This window comes from Bombus fervidus, chromosome 1, assembly GCF_041682495.2.
Source record: "Bombus fervidus isolate BK054 chromosome 1, iyBomFerv1, whole genome shotgun sequence".
Taxonomy (NCBI): domain Eukaryota; kingdom Metazoa; phylum Arthropoda; class Insecta; order Hymenoptera; family Apidae; genus Bombus; species Bombus fervidus.
Window position 1 is genome coordinate 9,103,900 of NC_091517.1, and position 19,414 is coordinate 9,123,313.

The window sequence follows — 19,414 nt, forward strand, 5'->3', positions numbered from 1 at the left end:
AAGGCAAAGAATTGACAGCGGAGAAAGATTCTTGAGTAATAACTTGGAAAATATAACGAGAATATCAAGTTTTTGATCGGTCCGATATTTATGGACGATATTATTCCGAATATAAGACAATTCTAAATAGGACTATATACAATACTAACTAATTGTAAATGAACTTTGTTTTGTATGAATACGAAATTACGTAAAATATACACGTAAATTTTGAATCGAAGCTGTGTCCCATATTCGTCATGACCATCCAATGCGAAATCATAAAAGAGATTATATTAAAGATTATTCTGACTTTAGAGGATACATACCTTACCCCTGGGCCAGTAACACTTGCGATCATCTTTATTTAGACACGCAGTCTCCTCACTTTCGGTATTATACTGCCAATCGATGTTAGTCCCAATAAAATTAAAAAAGAACGAAGGTATCTGCGTCCCAGTGGGCTCATCCAGACCGGCTTCTAATAATAACACCGAAAATCGTGGTTCCTCTGATAATCGCGACGCAACTGTTGCACCTGCACTGCCACCTCCAATTACTACGAAATCGTACCTGAAATTAACATAAATAAACATCATCTACACATATATATAAATTTCCGTACTTATCGGTGATATAAAATTTTTGAAATTAAAGAATAAAGAATACTCTATGCAATAAAGAACGGAGCGTATGATCCATTTACTATGTATTTTTCTTTTGTTTATTATCAATATTCTCATTTATTATTATCTAGTTAAATAACTTTCGATTTAGAAGAAAATTTAAGAATTGATTTTTCACAATTACAATTGTATTTTTATCGACTTCAAACTGCCTTACAACTGGCTAACGGTAAGGATAAGAGCTTTTCTCATTTTTATTTATTCGTTTTATAAAAATTTTATTTTTGACACCTTTAATAGTTTCTACAACATGGTATTCCAAAATTAAATTAATCGACGGCGAAAATTGTTTTCGATCCTCAATAATCGTTGCTGGTATTAAAAATATTATTTCATTATTCCCAACCCTAATTAACTTTTATTAATGTCACTGATAATTACTGCACAATACCGCTGCATACTTTCATATAATATTATGTCATACAACAGCGATCCGAAACTGCTTAAACGCAAATAGATCGTATTGCGTAATCTGTTCTTCAAAGTCAAGTTTCACGCAGATCAACTGTAGTCCCACGCGTTTGCTCTACATACTTCTTATGAAATGCAGACTATCCCGAACAAGGTTACGATTTCACTTATTTCTAAGTGACAGATCATTTTGTTATTCGTCATACCCTCTTAATGGTAAAAACCGATGCATCTTCACCTCGTTCGAAGAAGCGGTTACGGCTTCATAAGAATTAGAAACTGGGTTAAAGGCACGAAAGTCCTATAACGGCTGAGCAGAGCGAAAGGTGGATTTCTTAGGAGTTCGTTGGGGACGTTCGTATCAAGTGGTAATGGTATTTTGAATGCCATGAGGTGCATGCAGCTGTGTACATTCTGTGAAATGTACACTTGGTTCGCTGAGGGACGACAAGTTTATGCATTGAAAATATGGGCCTGAATAGTCGGCGTGTCTTTCATTTGCGATTTTTGTCAAGTGTTCAGTATGTTGTCAAGAGAACATTTCGAAGCGAAAGATGGTACAACCTGAATAATTTCAAAGAATGAGCATAAAATTTCATGCTATGTTTCTTCGAATGATTTTGTATTTCATGTTTAGGTATATCTACTCGCTACGAAAAGTACATACTTGTGTATCATTGTATTTATTATAGCATTTGTATGTCGATTAATTAAGTCTAAATATCTTTAACAACAATAAAAATAGAGGGTTCTTAAATTATGTCCAAGCGAAGTCTGAACGATAAACTTTTTCTAACTATTTATTTATTATGAAATTCGAATAATCTCTAAAGTAGCATGGAAAATCCTAGTTTTACTGCGTAATATTAGTTTTAACTTATTTTCACACAGTTCCTACGTTTTGAGTTTGAATGCCCTAGGAAATGAAATAGTACTCAAGTCTAGTTATTTAAAGTGCAAGAAAACCAGTTTTTCTACGCGAAACAGATTGTTGACTATGTATACTTTGCTTTCGCCTGTTGTCAATAGTTTGTAGCTTTTTAAAATGAGCTTGCTGCAAGAATACACATGTATACATTATCATTGTTTTAGAGAAAAATGTAATGAAAAGCTTGAAAAGTTTTAAATACAGGCATCAGAGCACGTCGGGTTTGTAATATTTAATTGTTTTTCTAATAAATGCACAAAATTTTATTAGACTATTGTTATATTATCATTCAAATCGTGGTTATTATATAAATTAGTTTTTACTTCTACATGTCCTCTTCTTCTTATTTTTACATATTTTCTCTTCTATTTATTTTTATACCATATTACGTTCTTCTTCTTCTTCCATTCTTTAACATCGTATTTCATGGTATAAAGTAAATATAATGTGATACATTTTCTTCGTAACTTCTATAATATAGAACTAATATATTTTACAAAGTTTTCTCTAACAAAAATGGCTAAGAGAAATTGAAATTTTATTTCTAGAATTACGTTAGGATTATTGCAATCTCAATTTACTATCTATATTTCCACATTGGTATTATTACTATTACCAGAACGATATTTTTATTATTTATCGCTATACCTCAACGATACCTGCGAGCAATGCAGATCGATCGAGAAGACTTTTAACTTGTTATCAACGTATCGAAGTATATGAAACGTCGTTTCTTACCCGCTACCTCTCACTCCCGCAACTTTTAAACCCTTTTCATCCTTTCCAACCACCAGTCAGAAGATAAAATTCAGCAGCCATTACTCGTTTTTTAATGCCAATTCCACTTTCTTACACAACAGAAACTTTCCGTAGGAAGACAGTTAGTCTGCGTTCATTATTAATTTCAGTCAATCATGCTGCCTTCTAACATCGTGGCAACGGAAATGGATTAAAATGAAGCAACGGGATATTCTCAATAACTCGCTCCGTTTTGCAATATCTGTTTCCAGTAATTGTGTTTCGTCACTATTATCATCTGTGCAATCGTTTCCATCGATATCATTATTAATCACCGTCGATTATCGCGATACGATTTCCACAGCTTCTAATTAAGGCCCTTTGACAGTAGTTTAATACATTCGCTACATACGTCTCGGCTTTTAACACGTATCTACTTCAACCGTGAGTATATGATACCTATATGGATTCGAAGCATCAATTAGAAATCGTAAAATTTTGATATATAGATAATATAATAATAATGCGTATAAAGAATGATACAAATATGTCAAAGTTTCGCTAGTATTATATCTGTTAATTAATGTAGTATTAGTGATAGATGTATGCTAGATGATGCTGCCTGCAATGCTTGCGAAACGTTCCTAATTGTGTTATAAAATGTTATTGCTTTATGCGATATTTGAAGAATTTACAGAACCACTCTGCGACCTAACATTTACGAAATATGAAAATATATCTTATGTATGTGTATGGGATGCACATAAAAATATTTTGTCAAATACGTAGTAAATTATAGCAAATGTACAGTATATTGTAGCGATGACAATTCGATTAGCAGTGACTGTATATTTTAATTATTATTTTTACAGGAATAACAGTTTGGAAAGAAATTCGTCTAATTTTAAATCCAAGTATTATACAAGAATTTTATATGAGATAACACTGTTACATGACTAGCACAAGTAGGTACATCGTAACATGGAAAAGATTATTCATATTCATACGTGACAAGCGTAAAATATGTTAAGAAGAAAGAAGAGCGTTGCGTCGTCCCGTGTCATCTTGTGTCAAATTACGCAGAAGAAACGTGTTATGTAATTCATGACACGCATGAGAAACGCGAAAACGAGCTCATTAAATGTATATGAACCGATGAACATATATCTCACGGGAAATCGGTTAATAACGGGTCACCCTCTACTATTATTATATTCTGGATACGTACTTGGCTAAACAATGTGACAAATGACGCAAAAGAAGTTCAATGGGGAAGTATAGAACGTATGTAATAGCGTAAATCTGCGTTGTATTGCGTAGAGAAGCAATGGACTGGGCGAACAATGGCAAACACTTGGAGAACCGAGTACGCGTAATGAGAATATTTAATTTGAAATTATGAAATTTCTCTCTGACCGATGATATAATTGACCTAGAAGTTGCGTTATATTACTTATTTATTATTCTTTTAATAAGTTATTTCTTGCAACAAATGGTTATTAGTATCTGCTAGAAATTACGTTATACATAAGTAATTTTTTAAGAATAACGGTTCTGGCTTTAGTTACAAAAGTACTTGTGCTATTTATAGATTAATTTGTATATTACCGTGGAAGTTATGAAATTATTCTTTAGATTTCTTAGATTTTCTTGTAGAGAAATGAAAAATGAGCGAAGAAACAAGATGTATAATTAAAAATGAGAACCGCGTATAAATATCGTTAGCTATTCTTCAGGTGATTTTCAACTGTGGTATTGTAGATCCGAGTATACTTTCGCCTGTTGACCTCAATTCTACAGTTATCGAACCTCCTACTATCAAATTTCCTCATGTGAACATGTATTACAGCTAATTCTCATTAAGGGTATTAACAGCAATTTGCTTGCCTTTAATCGATTCTAGCATGGAAAACTTCTGTGAACCACTCGATGATTTGATCGTGGTTTTCTTTGGAAGTTGACCTTAAACATCAGTTAACAATAACACAGATATTAACAGCAAGTTGCTTTATTTCGATAAAGTTTAACAGTGAACAGTTAAACTTTACACTTTTTAGTAATTTAGTAATTTCCAAATATTCAATGAGAGTTACTCGCTTCAAGTAATTCTACTGAAAGTTGCTGTATCGTATGGAAATCGCATTGATTTTCAACGTTGATTAATAACAATACAGATATCAACAGCAAATTGCTTTATTTCCATCCATTCCGGCATCGAAAGTCTCTTTTAGCGATTCCAAAATTACAAAATTCCAAGATTACTATACTACAACAAGTGATTTTCTATCCGAAAGTTCTCGCGTTCCTTGCAAAACACGATTTCAAGATTCGATCAATAATATCACTGACAAGTTCCAACTCGTTAGAGTTTCAGTTCTACGAGCATTTCTTCGTCACGTTTCTATCTACTTCCATTCTGATTACATTTGAATGGTTCACAAAATCTGTCGCACACTCTGTCTTTCGCGTTTAACCGCGAACGGTTCCTAGTGACGCGCCTTCAATTTCATCAAATTATCTATAACTCAGAGTACGGATTCGTGGCTGTTTGAAACCGCATGAAGGATCTAACTACCGAATCTGGTTGCCTCAGTGAGCATCCGGTAGAACTGCAAGCGCAGATTCGTGGAGCAGGTGTGATGCAATGTGAGAGAATCATTGGAACAATGGTACCGGGCCATTACGCGTGGATACATACACGCTACAATTTCATGGATACGTATGCATGGATGCTCACTTCCGAGAAGGACACAGACAGCAGACTATAGTTTCCATACGGTATCACGTGAACCGTGTCTGTAACAATTAAGAAGGCCATCTTCGTTGTCGTTTGACCGATCACCAGACATTCTGGTTCCTGTTCGAACAATTTTATTCCCTCGTCGTTCGTCGAGATTCTTCCGGAATCTCTTTCGATTCGCTCTGATGCTCGATTGAGTGTTTAATGAAACGACGCGACACAGGGAAGAGGAAGAATTTATGAAGCATATAAGGAAAACCGAAAAAATGAAGATAGCAGGAAAAAAGAGCAGAATGAAGGCCATAGGTGGTCTTGATCGAAGATGAATCTTTTTCCTGACATTATTTCTGTTCCATATTACTGAGGTTACTGTTAGTAGAGTGTGGATTTTTACAGAATTTCATATTTTTATCAACCCTTCGTAGGCAACCTGGGTCATTCACGTCCCAAGCAAAATTTCAATCGTAAGTTTCTTCGAAGCGAATATTTATCTTTCTAGAGAAATCGTTTAGACGTTTCACTTAAAAACATTTGGACAATGTAGTAAAGAGACTTCAATAAGCATTCCAGAATTTCTTCCGATGTTTTAAAAGCTCAAAATTAGACGTGGACGTAAATATAACTAAGGCTATATGAAACCTATATGAAGATTTATTCGATTGATTAAAAATCATGACAATTCCTTCACTTTGAATATGTTGTTAAAATAAAAATTGCCGTACCTTGTCGTATATTTTGAAAGACTTTCTACGATGGTACCAATTTTATAGATTTAATTGGGCAATATAATTTTCTAGAAATACGTATGTAGAAAAGACGAATATAATCGAGTCGAATAAGCGCATACGTAAAACAGATATCGCTTTAAAATTGACAGAAGGATTTCAGTTAAACGGAGCATGGAAAATGAAATATGAATCCTTTTGGATTTTCGCTAACGAGATACAGAATATCGAGTGGTACATAAAATAAAATAAACATGGACAATCGGATATTATGATCGGTTTTGTATCGATTAGCCTTTCCAAAATCAAATTTCATAACAAAAGTGTCACCGTTCTGTTACTTTAAAATGTTAATTTAGTATTCATAGGAATAACTGTGAAAAAAATATCTAGATACGTGCTTGTGAGTTTTTAATCGATATTCGATTTCCTTTCTTTTTGATTTCGATAAACGAAACGAGTTTCTGGGTTATCGAATCAACTCCATTTGAAGGCGTGACCAATTTGTCATTTCACTCGACCGTGACCCGGTTAGAGAGTTTAATCTCTAGAGTTCGAAACTTGCAACTTGGACCATATACATACATATAGACACAATCGATGATCTTATTTTCAGGAACAGTTTACATTTATTTTCGTAAGGGATACGCGCATATATATTTCGAAACTTTTCCTACTGTATTTCTATTATGTACATATACCTTCCCTTACGATATCGATGCTGGAATGCTTCCAGAAAATCTTACATTCAAACGAGTTTTATTCCAAATGTGGGTTGCAGTGATCAGAATACGTTGAAATATGTTTTCACGCTTCCACGAATTGGATTTGATATGATATATGTGTGTATTAGTCAAACGCAGTGTTTGGAGAACTTTAATATTGTTAGAAGCCATAGTGATATACTAGCGTATTGTGTATTGCGACAAGAAAAGATAAAATTATACAGAACGCCAATAATATGATAAAATTCAAACTAGTAAAATATCCAAAGTATAATGCTTCCTGTAATACTTAATAGGTAAAACGATCTTCTATCGACGTTCTAGTTTCTAAATTGTATTTTCCAAAATATGAATTTGCATAAAAATACGCAATCTCGTCATAAAAGTTAAAGATCATTTTTAACAAATTATGAGTTCATTATCTCCTCTGTTAGGTACCGCCTTTTTTATTGCTCTTTGAAAAACACTCTATTACTTATGATGGCTTTTATCAGTCTTTTCTATGGAGTTGTTGGTTAAGTTGTTATAATAAAGAATTAAATAACTAAAAATGTTTTCTCTTTTGTTGTATATTAAAATCTTTTTTATAATTCGTGCTCATAATTCGCGATAGTTAAGCTTCAACATTTCGAGGTTCTTCTTATAACTTGTTTTATTTTACCTGGAGTTAACAGTAGGGGGTGGTAGTGGCCTGTTGCATGGATCCTCGAGGTCGCACTGGCTACGAAGGAATACTTCTAGAAGGCCCATGAACAACATGAAGGACGAACCACCGCATGTTGATGCCAAAGTCGGCCCGGTTGAAGGCGTTAGTGGACAATTACAGCTCATCTGCAACGTTCATTGATTTTTTAACGAACTTGAGATGTTTAAAAAGATGTAACGCTATTTATTTCAGTATTCTTAGTCATTTTCTCTTCCATCTAATCTTTATTATTTTTTATTAATCTCATCATCGATGAAAAATTTCATATGTAATTTTATATTCTTTAGTTAGCATCTACAAGAAACGAAGAATTGATAAATAAGTCTATCGTTGCGTGAAATAAGCAGAAATTTCAGTAATAAAAATATTCGTTGCCATCGGGAATTCAAATGAATGACGTTTTAATTATCTGCGAGTTAAATAGAGAAATGTAAGCCTTTCAAGTATTGATTGGAACAGTGAGACAGCTAATTTTACAATCAACCGAACAAAGTTGCACTTTCGTTTGCTCAAAGGGTGAAGGAAGAAGGAAACGTCAGACTTTCTACTTCGATGCTTTGTTCCCAGCCCTACTCTTCGATAAAAATTCGCTATAAAAAAGAGAAATTTCGTTGTAACAAAGGTGACAGTCTACTAATCATCCGACTTTCTAGCTACTTCTCTTTTATGCGAGATTATCTGTCCATTTTGAATACTCGTCCTATATAAAACTTTGAACGCACAGAATTGAAAAATAAAAAATTAAACTAAAGTTGTTAGAAATAAATATTGAAAATTATGATGGCATACAGTTATATTCTTATTATATTATGGGGTGTAGTTATGCTGTTAAAAGAACATTCCAAAATTTAAGAAGTGAAAGAAACTGAAATATTGGAGATTAGAAGAAAATTTCTATTAAAAGTATAATTAAAGCAATATAATTAATTCATATATACATTTTATATATTTTCTTCCGCAGAATCGTAGTTTAATAAAAGATTTAAATCCATTATTGAAACGAGTTTTACATCGATAAGTAATTTTCAATCATAAACGAAAATACGTTACGAAAACGCACGTTAAAATACGAGCTAGTCTACCGTGACACCCATGTCGAGATTGTTCAATTTCAACAGAAATTGGATTCATTTCGCGCATCGCGATACTCGCGTATCGAGTTTTGAGGACGCTAGACGAATTCGCAATCATCGATATGAATAAATGCAAAAATTGCAGTACCTATTTTACCATTCGCTGCAAAGCTTTGTCAAGGCTATAGTTCTATGCTGATCAAACTGGATAATCGAGTCTATGCTGTAATAATTTGTGTATTCTCAGCAACACGAGAGATATGGGTTCGTTGGTACTTTTGTTTGAATAGACGTAATATGTGGATTTTTAAATTGTTGTCGCGGAGGTATGTGAGAAAAAAAAAAAAAAAAGAAAAAAGAAAAGAAAGTAGCGTTTAAATCCACTGTGAGGAGCCAGAAATGTTTCATCAACATAGAGTCTCTGTTCCTTTTTCTTTGAGCTCTGTTGGAATCCGTTCTCGTCTCTGTCGAGTTGTCCGAATTAAAAATCTCTTCACGATCGTGTCGTTTCAGATCTCTTCACTTGTTTAAATTCTTCAAGCTCTTTGAACTACCTTCGACTTTCTATTCAATTATCCTCGATTAAACAATTTACGGCGTTTCGACGACTACAGGACGGCGCTTCTACGACGCGGAAATCGAGTCACGTAGACGCGCAATCGCGATCGACGCATCGATCCTCCTATTTTCCTCACGTTCTGTTTTTAATCCTTCTCTATCTATGGGTAATTTCTAATATGAAATTAATTAAATGAAAATTTCTGATATAAAATATCTGAGGTATTTCGCAACATGGTATTATTCAAGAAATGCTTTAGAGATGATATTTTCTGTGTTAACTAATTAAATAACTTTCAATATACATTATTGTAAAAAATATTCACTTTGCTTATGTAAATAGGAATCACCACATAACAATGAACTTTAACTGTTTGTTTAGAAGTTAGCCGACATTACGTTAAAATTCGATAGCGAAGTAGTTTCCACTAAAGTGTCTTAAATGCTACTGCTTGAACTAACGACCGTGGTCTTTTTATGAGTTGAGAAGAATCTTTTATCTGATATGTATCTTGCAATTAGAGACAAGTTTTTTCCTGTATGCTTCAGTTACCATGATGCCTTTCATATATCACTAGGAACCAATAGAATAAAACAAAGCTTCCTTCTTATGATTTTAATAAATAATTAAATAAATGAAATTGTTCATTTCGTGTTATTAGATCACGAATTTTTATGCACTTATAGGAAATTTGAAAATGCAAATTCACAGAGTCCACATAATATGAAAAAATACATAAAATATCCAAAACGTAACGCTTTTTGTAATACTTGTTAGGTAGAACAATTTTTTATCGAACGAATTTTTTTTATTATATTTCCAAAGATATTAAGTTGCATAAAAATTCATGATAATGATAATAGATAGATCATACATTGAAATTTTTGTTTGGGCTCATAATTCGCGATAATATACCTTCAAGCTTAAGAAGTTCTTCTCTTACTTATTTTCTAGATCGTAGCAATAGAGAAAACAATTTCTCAATAAAAATATCGAGTCGTGTTTTATAATCGTGAACAGTCCTTTGGCCCTGCGTCCTACAACTCCTACAACGGTGCCATAATACGCTTTTCACGTCGCGTTTCCTCTTCCTACGCTCCTCATTCTCGCTCATTCTCGCTCGGCATTCCGGCACCTAACGTTCCTCTCCTACCGTTGTGAACCGTAATTATTGCTCTGTAGATGTAGATGCACGTGAAACAAAAACATTGCGCGGTTCTTATTGTTCCTCTACGCGTCTTCTCGAGAAAGAGATTTTACCATCTGGCTTGGCTTTCTTTCAACGGATGATCGATGAAGCGAAGTGAACGAGATCGAGGAGTTCGATGTTGCGAGGAATTTGCAATCGTTTGTTGGTCTTTTTGTCGTTGGTATTACGCGAGTTGCAATGTGTTACGGTAATCTTTGGAGATGGGATTGGAGTTTATAGTAGAGCGACTGGCGGTTGCGAATGCGATAGAAAGTGGCTGAGTATCGTAAAGTGCAATAGCTATTGTGAGAGATTGTTCGATAATATTCACAGGCGATGACTATTGATTAGCCTATTATTTTTGTAATAAGATTTGCGATAATAGATAAAATGTTGTTGAATTTTAAGATACATTCTTCGTTGTAAAACGATATGTGGATATGTACATGCTGATTATTGTTATCTACTTAATCATGCCTGTATTATTTCTTATTCTGTTTTAAATTGAGCGGCAGTTAATTTTCGACTTATCGTTAGTTATGTAATAGTTTTCCCAGCATTCCACGCAATTGTTATTATCCGGCTCTCCTGCTGAGACGGATAATTAGACCGACTATCTTTCCAGGTTTACATACGTATGTTTCATGACATTTCAAACGATTTAGTTTCCATTGAAATAGCCTGCATCCCGATTTAAAACGCGGGCTAATTCCCATAAATATATGGAAGGAACGCTTAGTATCTTCCTATTTTCGCGTCGTATGTTGACGGCCACTTATTTTGGCAGAGGAACATTCTATACCTATATTCTTCTTAATATATGGCAAAAGTTAGATTACAAGAAACTATGAATGTTTAATTTTTATGACAATTACGAAGGTAAAATACGATGTACAGTAAAACTCGCTTTATATGAACTTGTCAGAGGACAAATAGTTTATATAACTGAAGTTCATACAATAGAAGTACGTTCATTCTCCCCTACCATCTATTATCTTCCATTCATACGATAAGTTCACATTCAGATAAATAGATTCAACAATCGGAAGTTCACTTAATCTGGTACTAACTAAAATTTCATTCGAATAAATAAAATTTATGTAAATGGAGTTCTGTTGTATTTACCTGGAAACATTGCAAAATCTCGGAAAATAACAAGTGAGCTAAGCTCTCATTCCTGCTTGCTTAGCAAAGGTACTTAAACAATATTGAACAATGCAAGGAACAATGCTATGATCTATTATCTCCGCTTTGAAAATGCTGGCAATCTCTCGCAGAATTATCTTAATAAGTTACGTATAACGTTTTAACATTTTGTGTCTGCTACCGTAGTATAAAAACTAATGGTTAACGCTCACTTAAGTAGCTACTAAGAACATTGCAAGACAAGTAGTTATAACTACTTTATGAAACAGCATTTAGTAAAAATAACTTTTCTAGGTAACTATTAATATACAAATAGCTATACTAAAGTACCTACTAAAAAAAGAATACCTACTAAAGCACTAATTAAAATTCATTTCCTGGAAAGCTTAAAGACGAAGACATTATCGATAACAAAATTTCTATTCATCAATCTCTATCGAATCTACTATTAAATTTCACCAACAGCCAGAAGTCAACGATACACATAAAATTCATTACTTAACCATCAGTTAAAACGAGTTTCCTCTCACATCTAAAACTCCATTCGGTACAAGGAACGAGAAAATCATAGAATTTAGTTGCATAATGTAATAATCTTTGCCACATATGTCAACAACAGTTACAAATTCTTATTTCGATCGATGTCACCGATCGACGACATATGCTCGATCTCTCCTATTGATTTTCATCCACTGATCGATAATTGTTCGAATAAATCACGATTGCGTATCACTTTTTTCCTTCCTTTCTCGAATCTATGAATCATGTATGATAATCTGAATCATTAAAGAAATTCTTCACATCGTTACCTTGCCTGTTCTCTTAATTGAGTTAGACAAGAGAATCTTACAGTTGATTATTCCAATTTTGTTCAAATTCCAATTCCGAAATGGTATTCCAAGTTTTTCAATATTATAAGAACTCGAGCCACTTTCGATATTTAAGATTCCTGAGTCCTGATACATGTTCAATCTTGAGTTTGTATACGTTTTGAACGTTAAGGTTTCGATCTCGAATTGAAATTCTTCAACATCCTGATGTATCTTCAAAATTTTGAAAATATTGAAAGTCCTGAGATTCAAAGCCTTGACATCTGACTTTGAAAATCTATGAAGCTTTTCGAGATTTTTGATATTTATCGAAATTTTAAAGAGCCAAAATCCTTTAAAACTCCGAAAAACTTTAAACGTTCAAAAGTCAGGACTCAAGATTCAAGATTTGCCAAAACCTTCGAAAGTTTCAAATATCGAATCATGTTCGAGGTGTTTCGAACTCTCCATGTCACGTATAAATGTTTGAAAAGATTCCAAATGTTTCAGCGCGCATCGCTACTTGCAGTATGAAAGGACACTGTCAACGTGAATGTGCATGATCGTGTGTACACACCTTCAACACCGTTACGTTCACTGACCGAGAACCGCGTCGGTTACGAAAGTCACGCAGGTTCTGCAGCTTCTTTTTTTTTGCTAGTTTTCCTGGCTTTTTGCTTCGACACCCTGTCAGACTTACAACGTATAACAGACTAATTGCATAGCGACGTTTCTCGATCGGGACGTACACGTGTCGAAAGCTTGGACGAGTGAGAATTCAATATCCTCGACTGAGAATGTCTCGTATTGGAACGCGTCAAACACATCTTCAGCGCAGAATTACGAGTTGGCTGGATTTGTCTTATATAGAGATCGGCTTTTTATGGATTTCTGGAAAACTTGGAGATCGAAGAACGCATGAACTACACACAATATGCAAAAATATATGAAATATCCAAAGTATAGAATTCTTTATAATATTTAATAGGAAAAACAATTATTTGTCGAAATTTCATTTTTTAAATTATATTCGTACGAATATGAATTTTCATAAATATCTGCAATCTAACAATATGTTTTAAATACAGAATACAAGTTGCCATTAAAGTTAGGTTCACTCGGATAAGTATAGCATGGGAAATTAAAAAATTCCGGGAATCTTTTTATCAAAGTTGTTAGCAATGTATAAAATAAAAATCGAATTGTAAGAACAAGAAGTTGAAATTCATTTTCAGTAATGAGACACTTTCTTCGCAATTACATAAGAAATTTCGAGACCCGAATCAGTTGTTCTCCCGGCGGAAAGTCCATTCATACTTGCTTGATCGTCGAGAAATAGACTTGTATCAGCATCTGTTATAATTTACATCGCATAAATGCGTGGAATCGTGGTAACGGAAACGAGGAAGCCTCCCACACTTTCTTCGGTGATTTTTCTGACAGAAAAGAAAAAATTATCCTGTCTACAAGTTATGCGTGCCCACACGCGTGTCGTAATACTTATAAAACGGTATTAAATAATCATCCTGTTTATTTGCTTGAATAACGTCAATTCCGCCAAAATATTTTACACTGATTTGTTTTCGATCGTTGCGAAGCTTTATTTTCTACACGATCCTATAATTTTCAATCATTAAAAGGTAACTGCTGCCATTACGTTACTACAAATGTACGAGGCGTACATGAGACTTGAAAGAAGGAATAAAAATAAGAATTTCTCTATATTTCTTTATATTTGAATAAAATCTATCCTTTGATAATTCGTAAAATGTTTATAACATTTGATTAAAATTATGTGAGAGACGAATATACACGAATAAGACATACTCGATATACAAATCAGAAAGGGAATTTAATTAAAATTGTATTAATACTAAATGAGAATTTTTGAAAATATTGAACTTTCGTTCTACTGTTAAAAGCTTAAAATTCCTCCATTTCGTTAATTATTGAATGAGGATTTTTAGAAATATTGAATACAGTATGTACAGCTAAAAGCTTTAAATCTCTTTTTTCCCATCCATAAAATGTTCCCGCAGAATGAAAATATCTCCATTTAATGTATTATAAAGAGATTCAGTTATGATACCTATTGAATGATTATAAATAAATTTTATATCGAAAAGATTGATTTTAGCTTGCTATATTATATATCTCTTTAATTTTCCGTTTAATTTCCGTTTATTTTACTTCCGTTCACTCAGTTAAAATTATAAGCTCCTAAAGATTCATTTTATCCTTACTCTGTGCATACTTTCAAAGTTCGAACTAGAACACCTTATAATACTAAATTTACATAGTATAGGTATTATGCAATTTTACAATTAGGTAGCTTCGCGAACGTCGTCTTTCGAGTCGTATTTTACTTTAGTCGAGGATAAATTTCACCAAATGTGGAGGATACGTTCTGTTTGACCATTTAACAAACGCGAACACTTCGTTCGGAAAAAGTTACAGATTTATTGGAGAGAATACGATGATATATGTTCCCTATCAGTACGTGACTTCGTTAAACTTACTTATTTCCAACTTCTACGAAGAGTTTACGTTGTTTGAGAGGAAGAATCGTATCGTATCTAGTTAGAAACACTATTCTCTGATCTTCAAGTAAAATTTGATAGCATTCTAAGGCTCAATACGGAACATCCGCAAATTTCATGAAATTCGGCGTATTAAATAAGAGTTTTCGTTTCTCAAATCTGTCCGCAGAATCCATTTAAAATTCAACTCTAAATATATCACTTCAATGATTTTTATTGTGAATATTGTGAATAATAAATAATGAAAAATAGCATTTTTCAGGTCTTTATGTGAAGTCCCTAAATATCTTTCCAGAAAAGAGGACAGGACATATTATATATGTATAAGGTTATACGTCCCGTAAATTTTTCCATGATGAGAACGAACAGCCGAAATGAAGTTTCCCAAGAGTAATTTATCGAAGGATAAAAAGCGTTTTCTTCTAAAAATTCTTACAGTGAAATTTATGAATGGCCGATATTAAGTCATTCGTTCGCGATTAATTAAATGATTCCAAGTTGATTTCTCAACGACACTTTCGCTGCGAAATGAACGAATAAAAAGTTCAACCTACAATTTCGTCAGACAGCTTCATTAGCTAACCGGACAGAAATTTTTAATATCTGTAATTATCCAGGTACAACCTTGATCTTTTTACAGAATAATAACATTGAAGAAATTTTGTAAAATTACAGACTAAAAGAGACAGCAATAAAAGGTGGTATACTAAAATTCAAGTTTTCAACCATTCTTAATTGAATTATACAAAAATTTCTTTATAAATGAAATTTATGAAAATTCGAAAATAAAATAAGTTTCTCGCCGTTGTTTGATTAAAGCAAACAATCGGAAATTGACGTTCGCCGCATTTTAAATACATTGCGTGTAATATTTCGTTTGATCTCGTGCTGCGTTTTACCGGTAATTATTGCTCACATATACGACTGTCACGCAATTGAAATCTCTCCGTCCAGCTCGTAACTATTCGAGCCTTGTAACGTTTTACACTTCGTCATAACGCCTGGCCGCTCAAATAGCGCGTACGTCAATCAAAATTTATGCAATACCAAGACTATTTATTTCTAGCAGTTCTATCGAACTTCTATTACTGCTTCCGTAGAATTTTATTGCTTTAACACTACGTATCTTTAACGTCTGTTTAAAAGGAGAATCGATCCTTAATGACGTAATGAAAAACGTCAGTCTCACAATGAAATTGCGAATGTTTACGCACTTGTTGAGAAAAAGATGTAAAAATGTGAAAAACGAGGAGCATATGCAAAAATACGCGGAATATTCAAAATAAAGTATTCGTTATGATATTTAATAAATGAAACAAATCTACAGTTAAATTCCGTTTTTCTATTCACTCTTGTGCATAAAATACGAAGTTGCATAAATACGTACGAATATCCGCAATTTATTTCTAATTAATATCAATAAATTTCTAATTATTTGATGTAGTAATTAGTGCACGATGTAATTGCAAAATCATATGTATGTATTATGAAATTCGGGGGTATTAAATGATAAATTAAATCAAATGTTTGAGAGATAGAAATTAATTAATGGCATACAGTATGTCTCGAATTAGTGTGTAATAAGACAACATTTTGAAACATTACACGTAGATAATGATTGTCAGAAGACGAACACTGATTAACATTTAACGGTTGTTCCGGAATTCTGGACTATCGCAGACGTTATGAATATTCTCATAATTTCACTCTCGAGTAACAGCTGACGTTAAGTAGTCTCAATAATTCTCAATTAGGTGGAATTTTATATGTAATTATGACATGCAGGATGAAATTTAGAACTTTTATTTTAAGGTATCTCAGAATCTTGCTACTCAGAATAATACTTCTTATATCTACAAACTATAATCTCCAATATAAAATGTAATAAGAATAACATACGAATAACAATGAAATGTTTTGATGAAATTCTAGAATATATTAAATTCATATATGCGACAAGAGTTGTACGATAAAAACGTCAGAAGAGAAGATTGTGCAACGAGATTTATCCAGGTCTTTCAACCTTAAAATTCGCAGTAATTCATATAAAGTTTTCTTAACAAGCCGCTTTACGTAACGCTGGAGCAACGAGCTGTTAGGGGCAATTTTTAACATGCCTATTAAACAAGAGTACGTCTTTTACGTTTACTGAGAAAAAGTCTCCATTACTTCCACTTCTCTAATCGTACGTTTCAAGATTTATACTTCACTTTATGCCGCTATGGTCGCCGGATATCGGATGTTCCAATGAATTGTGGAAAATTGTTCGTACAAAAAAGGTTAGAACTAAGCTCGTTTCACGGAGGATATGACTAGTATGAACGATTGAGATTTTTATCGCTGATGTAATTTATAGGATGAATATGATTTCTCAAGTCCTAGTCGTCATTTTATTTCTCGGATCCATTTCTTCATAATTTTTAACATACAACGTATAAGAATGTTCATCGATTTAATGATTATCATCCTTTTTTTTTTCGTCTTTGATACGAAATTTATTTTTCTTAATGTAATTTAGTAATCTCTATTTCATATTTTAAACTCGTTTCCAAAGTTGGAAATTATAATTTCAATTTCAGGTTGTTAACCAACGCGAACCCAAATATTCGATTCAAAAATTTTCGATTCAACTAGAATACTTGTTTTGTGCTAAAAACTCGTTATACGATTAATGTTACAGTGTTATGTTATCAGATATTTTCGTGAATTTTTGAAAACAACATTGAAATATTTTAATATACATTCGACATTGTACCGATAGGAAGCGAAAAAGATACTTATTGTTAACTAACAATGTAAGAAAGTATAACATAGCATAGTATACTATGCTAAGTACTTAGCACGGTTTTTATCACGATAAGTATCTGAGCTGGAGAAGATTAATATTCCAGTAGCGCATAAAGAAAAGTATGTAAAAGGCTGCGAACAATCTGTAACTGTATTTGCAAAACAATCGTGTCACATAATGTTAGAGCTTGTTGGCTCATGAGAAACTTCTCTCTCTCTCTCGGCTCTTTTTTCTTTCCTTGCCACTTAGGACAAAACTAAAATCAAGATCCAGTTACGAGAAATACCGCGTATAGAAGTATCATGAACAATAACAAGTTCATACATATTCATGAATAATGATATCCCATAACGTTTCCAATCCTAAACATCTCAGCGTCGAACTTTGATCAATTATAAAAATCAACCGTTATATTTTTTCTCATCTATAATGAAATATCGTGCGTGATTCGTTAATGCGAGCTGTCAAAGAAACGAAAAGAAAAAAGTAAAAAAGCGAACCGTTATTTTTATATACACGGTCAGAGAGAATGTCAGACAAACAGTACGACGAACTTAGTGAGAATATTTCAAGGGAAAGGTAGAATGATTCCATGATTCTTAATGCCAAGGTATATTCGCGACGCAAGTCGATAATACTGTAATGGCATTATTGCGAGATGCACGCACGAAGAAAAACTTATTCTAACTTTTGATTTCGACAGATTATCTGCTATAAGCTTTACACGTGTATATAACTTTCTACAATGTTAAATAAATATAAATATTATCAACATTTTGTTTTATACTCTCGTCGTATGCATATGATTTTAATTCAACGAAGGCAAATTTGTATTTACTTCAGGTTTGAGCTAGAATTTTAGCATCAATTTTTCAAATTTCCGATTATTAATAGACAATGCATATTTCATACAAATTCATGTTTTTCTTAAAAAGGAATGGTTCCTAAATAGTGATGTGTTTTACACACTAAGTAGTGTAACGAACACTGTAGTAAAATTCAATTCAAAATAAAGTTGATATTTCACATTTAAAAGTTGAAATTTTCGTAAAATAGAGAATCTGTCCATGAAATTCTCCTATTAATTCAATATATCTTTCTCAAAGTATATTTTTCTGTGAATATTTTCTACAAACCTGCGTTTTCAAGGATCAATTGATCCAATAAAAAGAATGAAAAAATAAACCGATACAATCTGCTTTACCTTCTACATAGTATATCGAAAATACATGCATTATTCATGATATATTCGCAAATTTAACGTTGCTTCTCTGATTTTAGTTAAAAGATACCACGTGTAATATGAATCTGTCAGTTCAATTATCGGCTTATTTGATAATTTAACGCGTTAAAATCGCGCAAGCTTAACTACTATAGGTTACTCTTCAATCAAAAATTGCTTCTGAACCTGTGGTGCAAAATTAATGAAACCGAACTTAGTTTCTATCAATTCTTGCAAATGTAATTCAGACATATTGTTATATTATTATGCATTTAAAAAATTCCAGATTCTAGTTACAACAGATTAGAAATAGTGGTAATTGGAACGACGAGTTAACTCGTCTTTTCCAGGTTAACAGGTTACTTGTAATGCCTGTCTCGCGTTTGAAAAATTGACAACCAGTGAATCGTGTGTTTTCCCACTCGATTGTGCTTCTTGGAAACAGAAGAA

At 32.9% G+C, this 19,414-nt stretch overlaps 1 protein-coding gene across 1 annotated transcript in view; it reads right to left on the reverse strand.

Annotated features, from left to right (window-relative positions):
- LOC139992656 (glucose dehydrogenase [FAD, quinone]) overlaps positions 1–19,414 on the reverse strand; it is a 33,325-nt gene that overhangs the window by 12,239 nt on the left and 1,672 nt on the right. Inside the window, exons 2-3 of the mRNA XM_072013769.1 lie at positions 7,594–7,763; positions 309–552 (exon numbers count right to left, since the gene is read on the reverse strand). Of these exons, the coding sequence (XP_071869870.1) occupies positions 309–552; positions 7,594–7,763 (414 nt within the window). The remainder of the gene's footprint in view (positions 1–308; positions 553–7,593; positions 7,764–19,414) is intronic.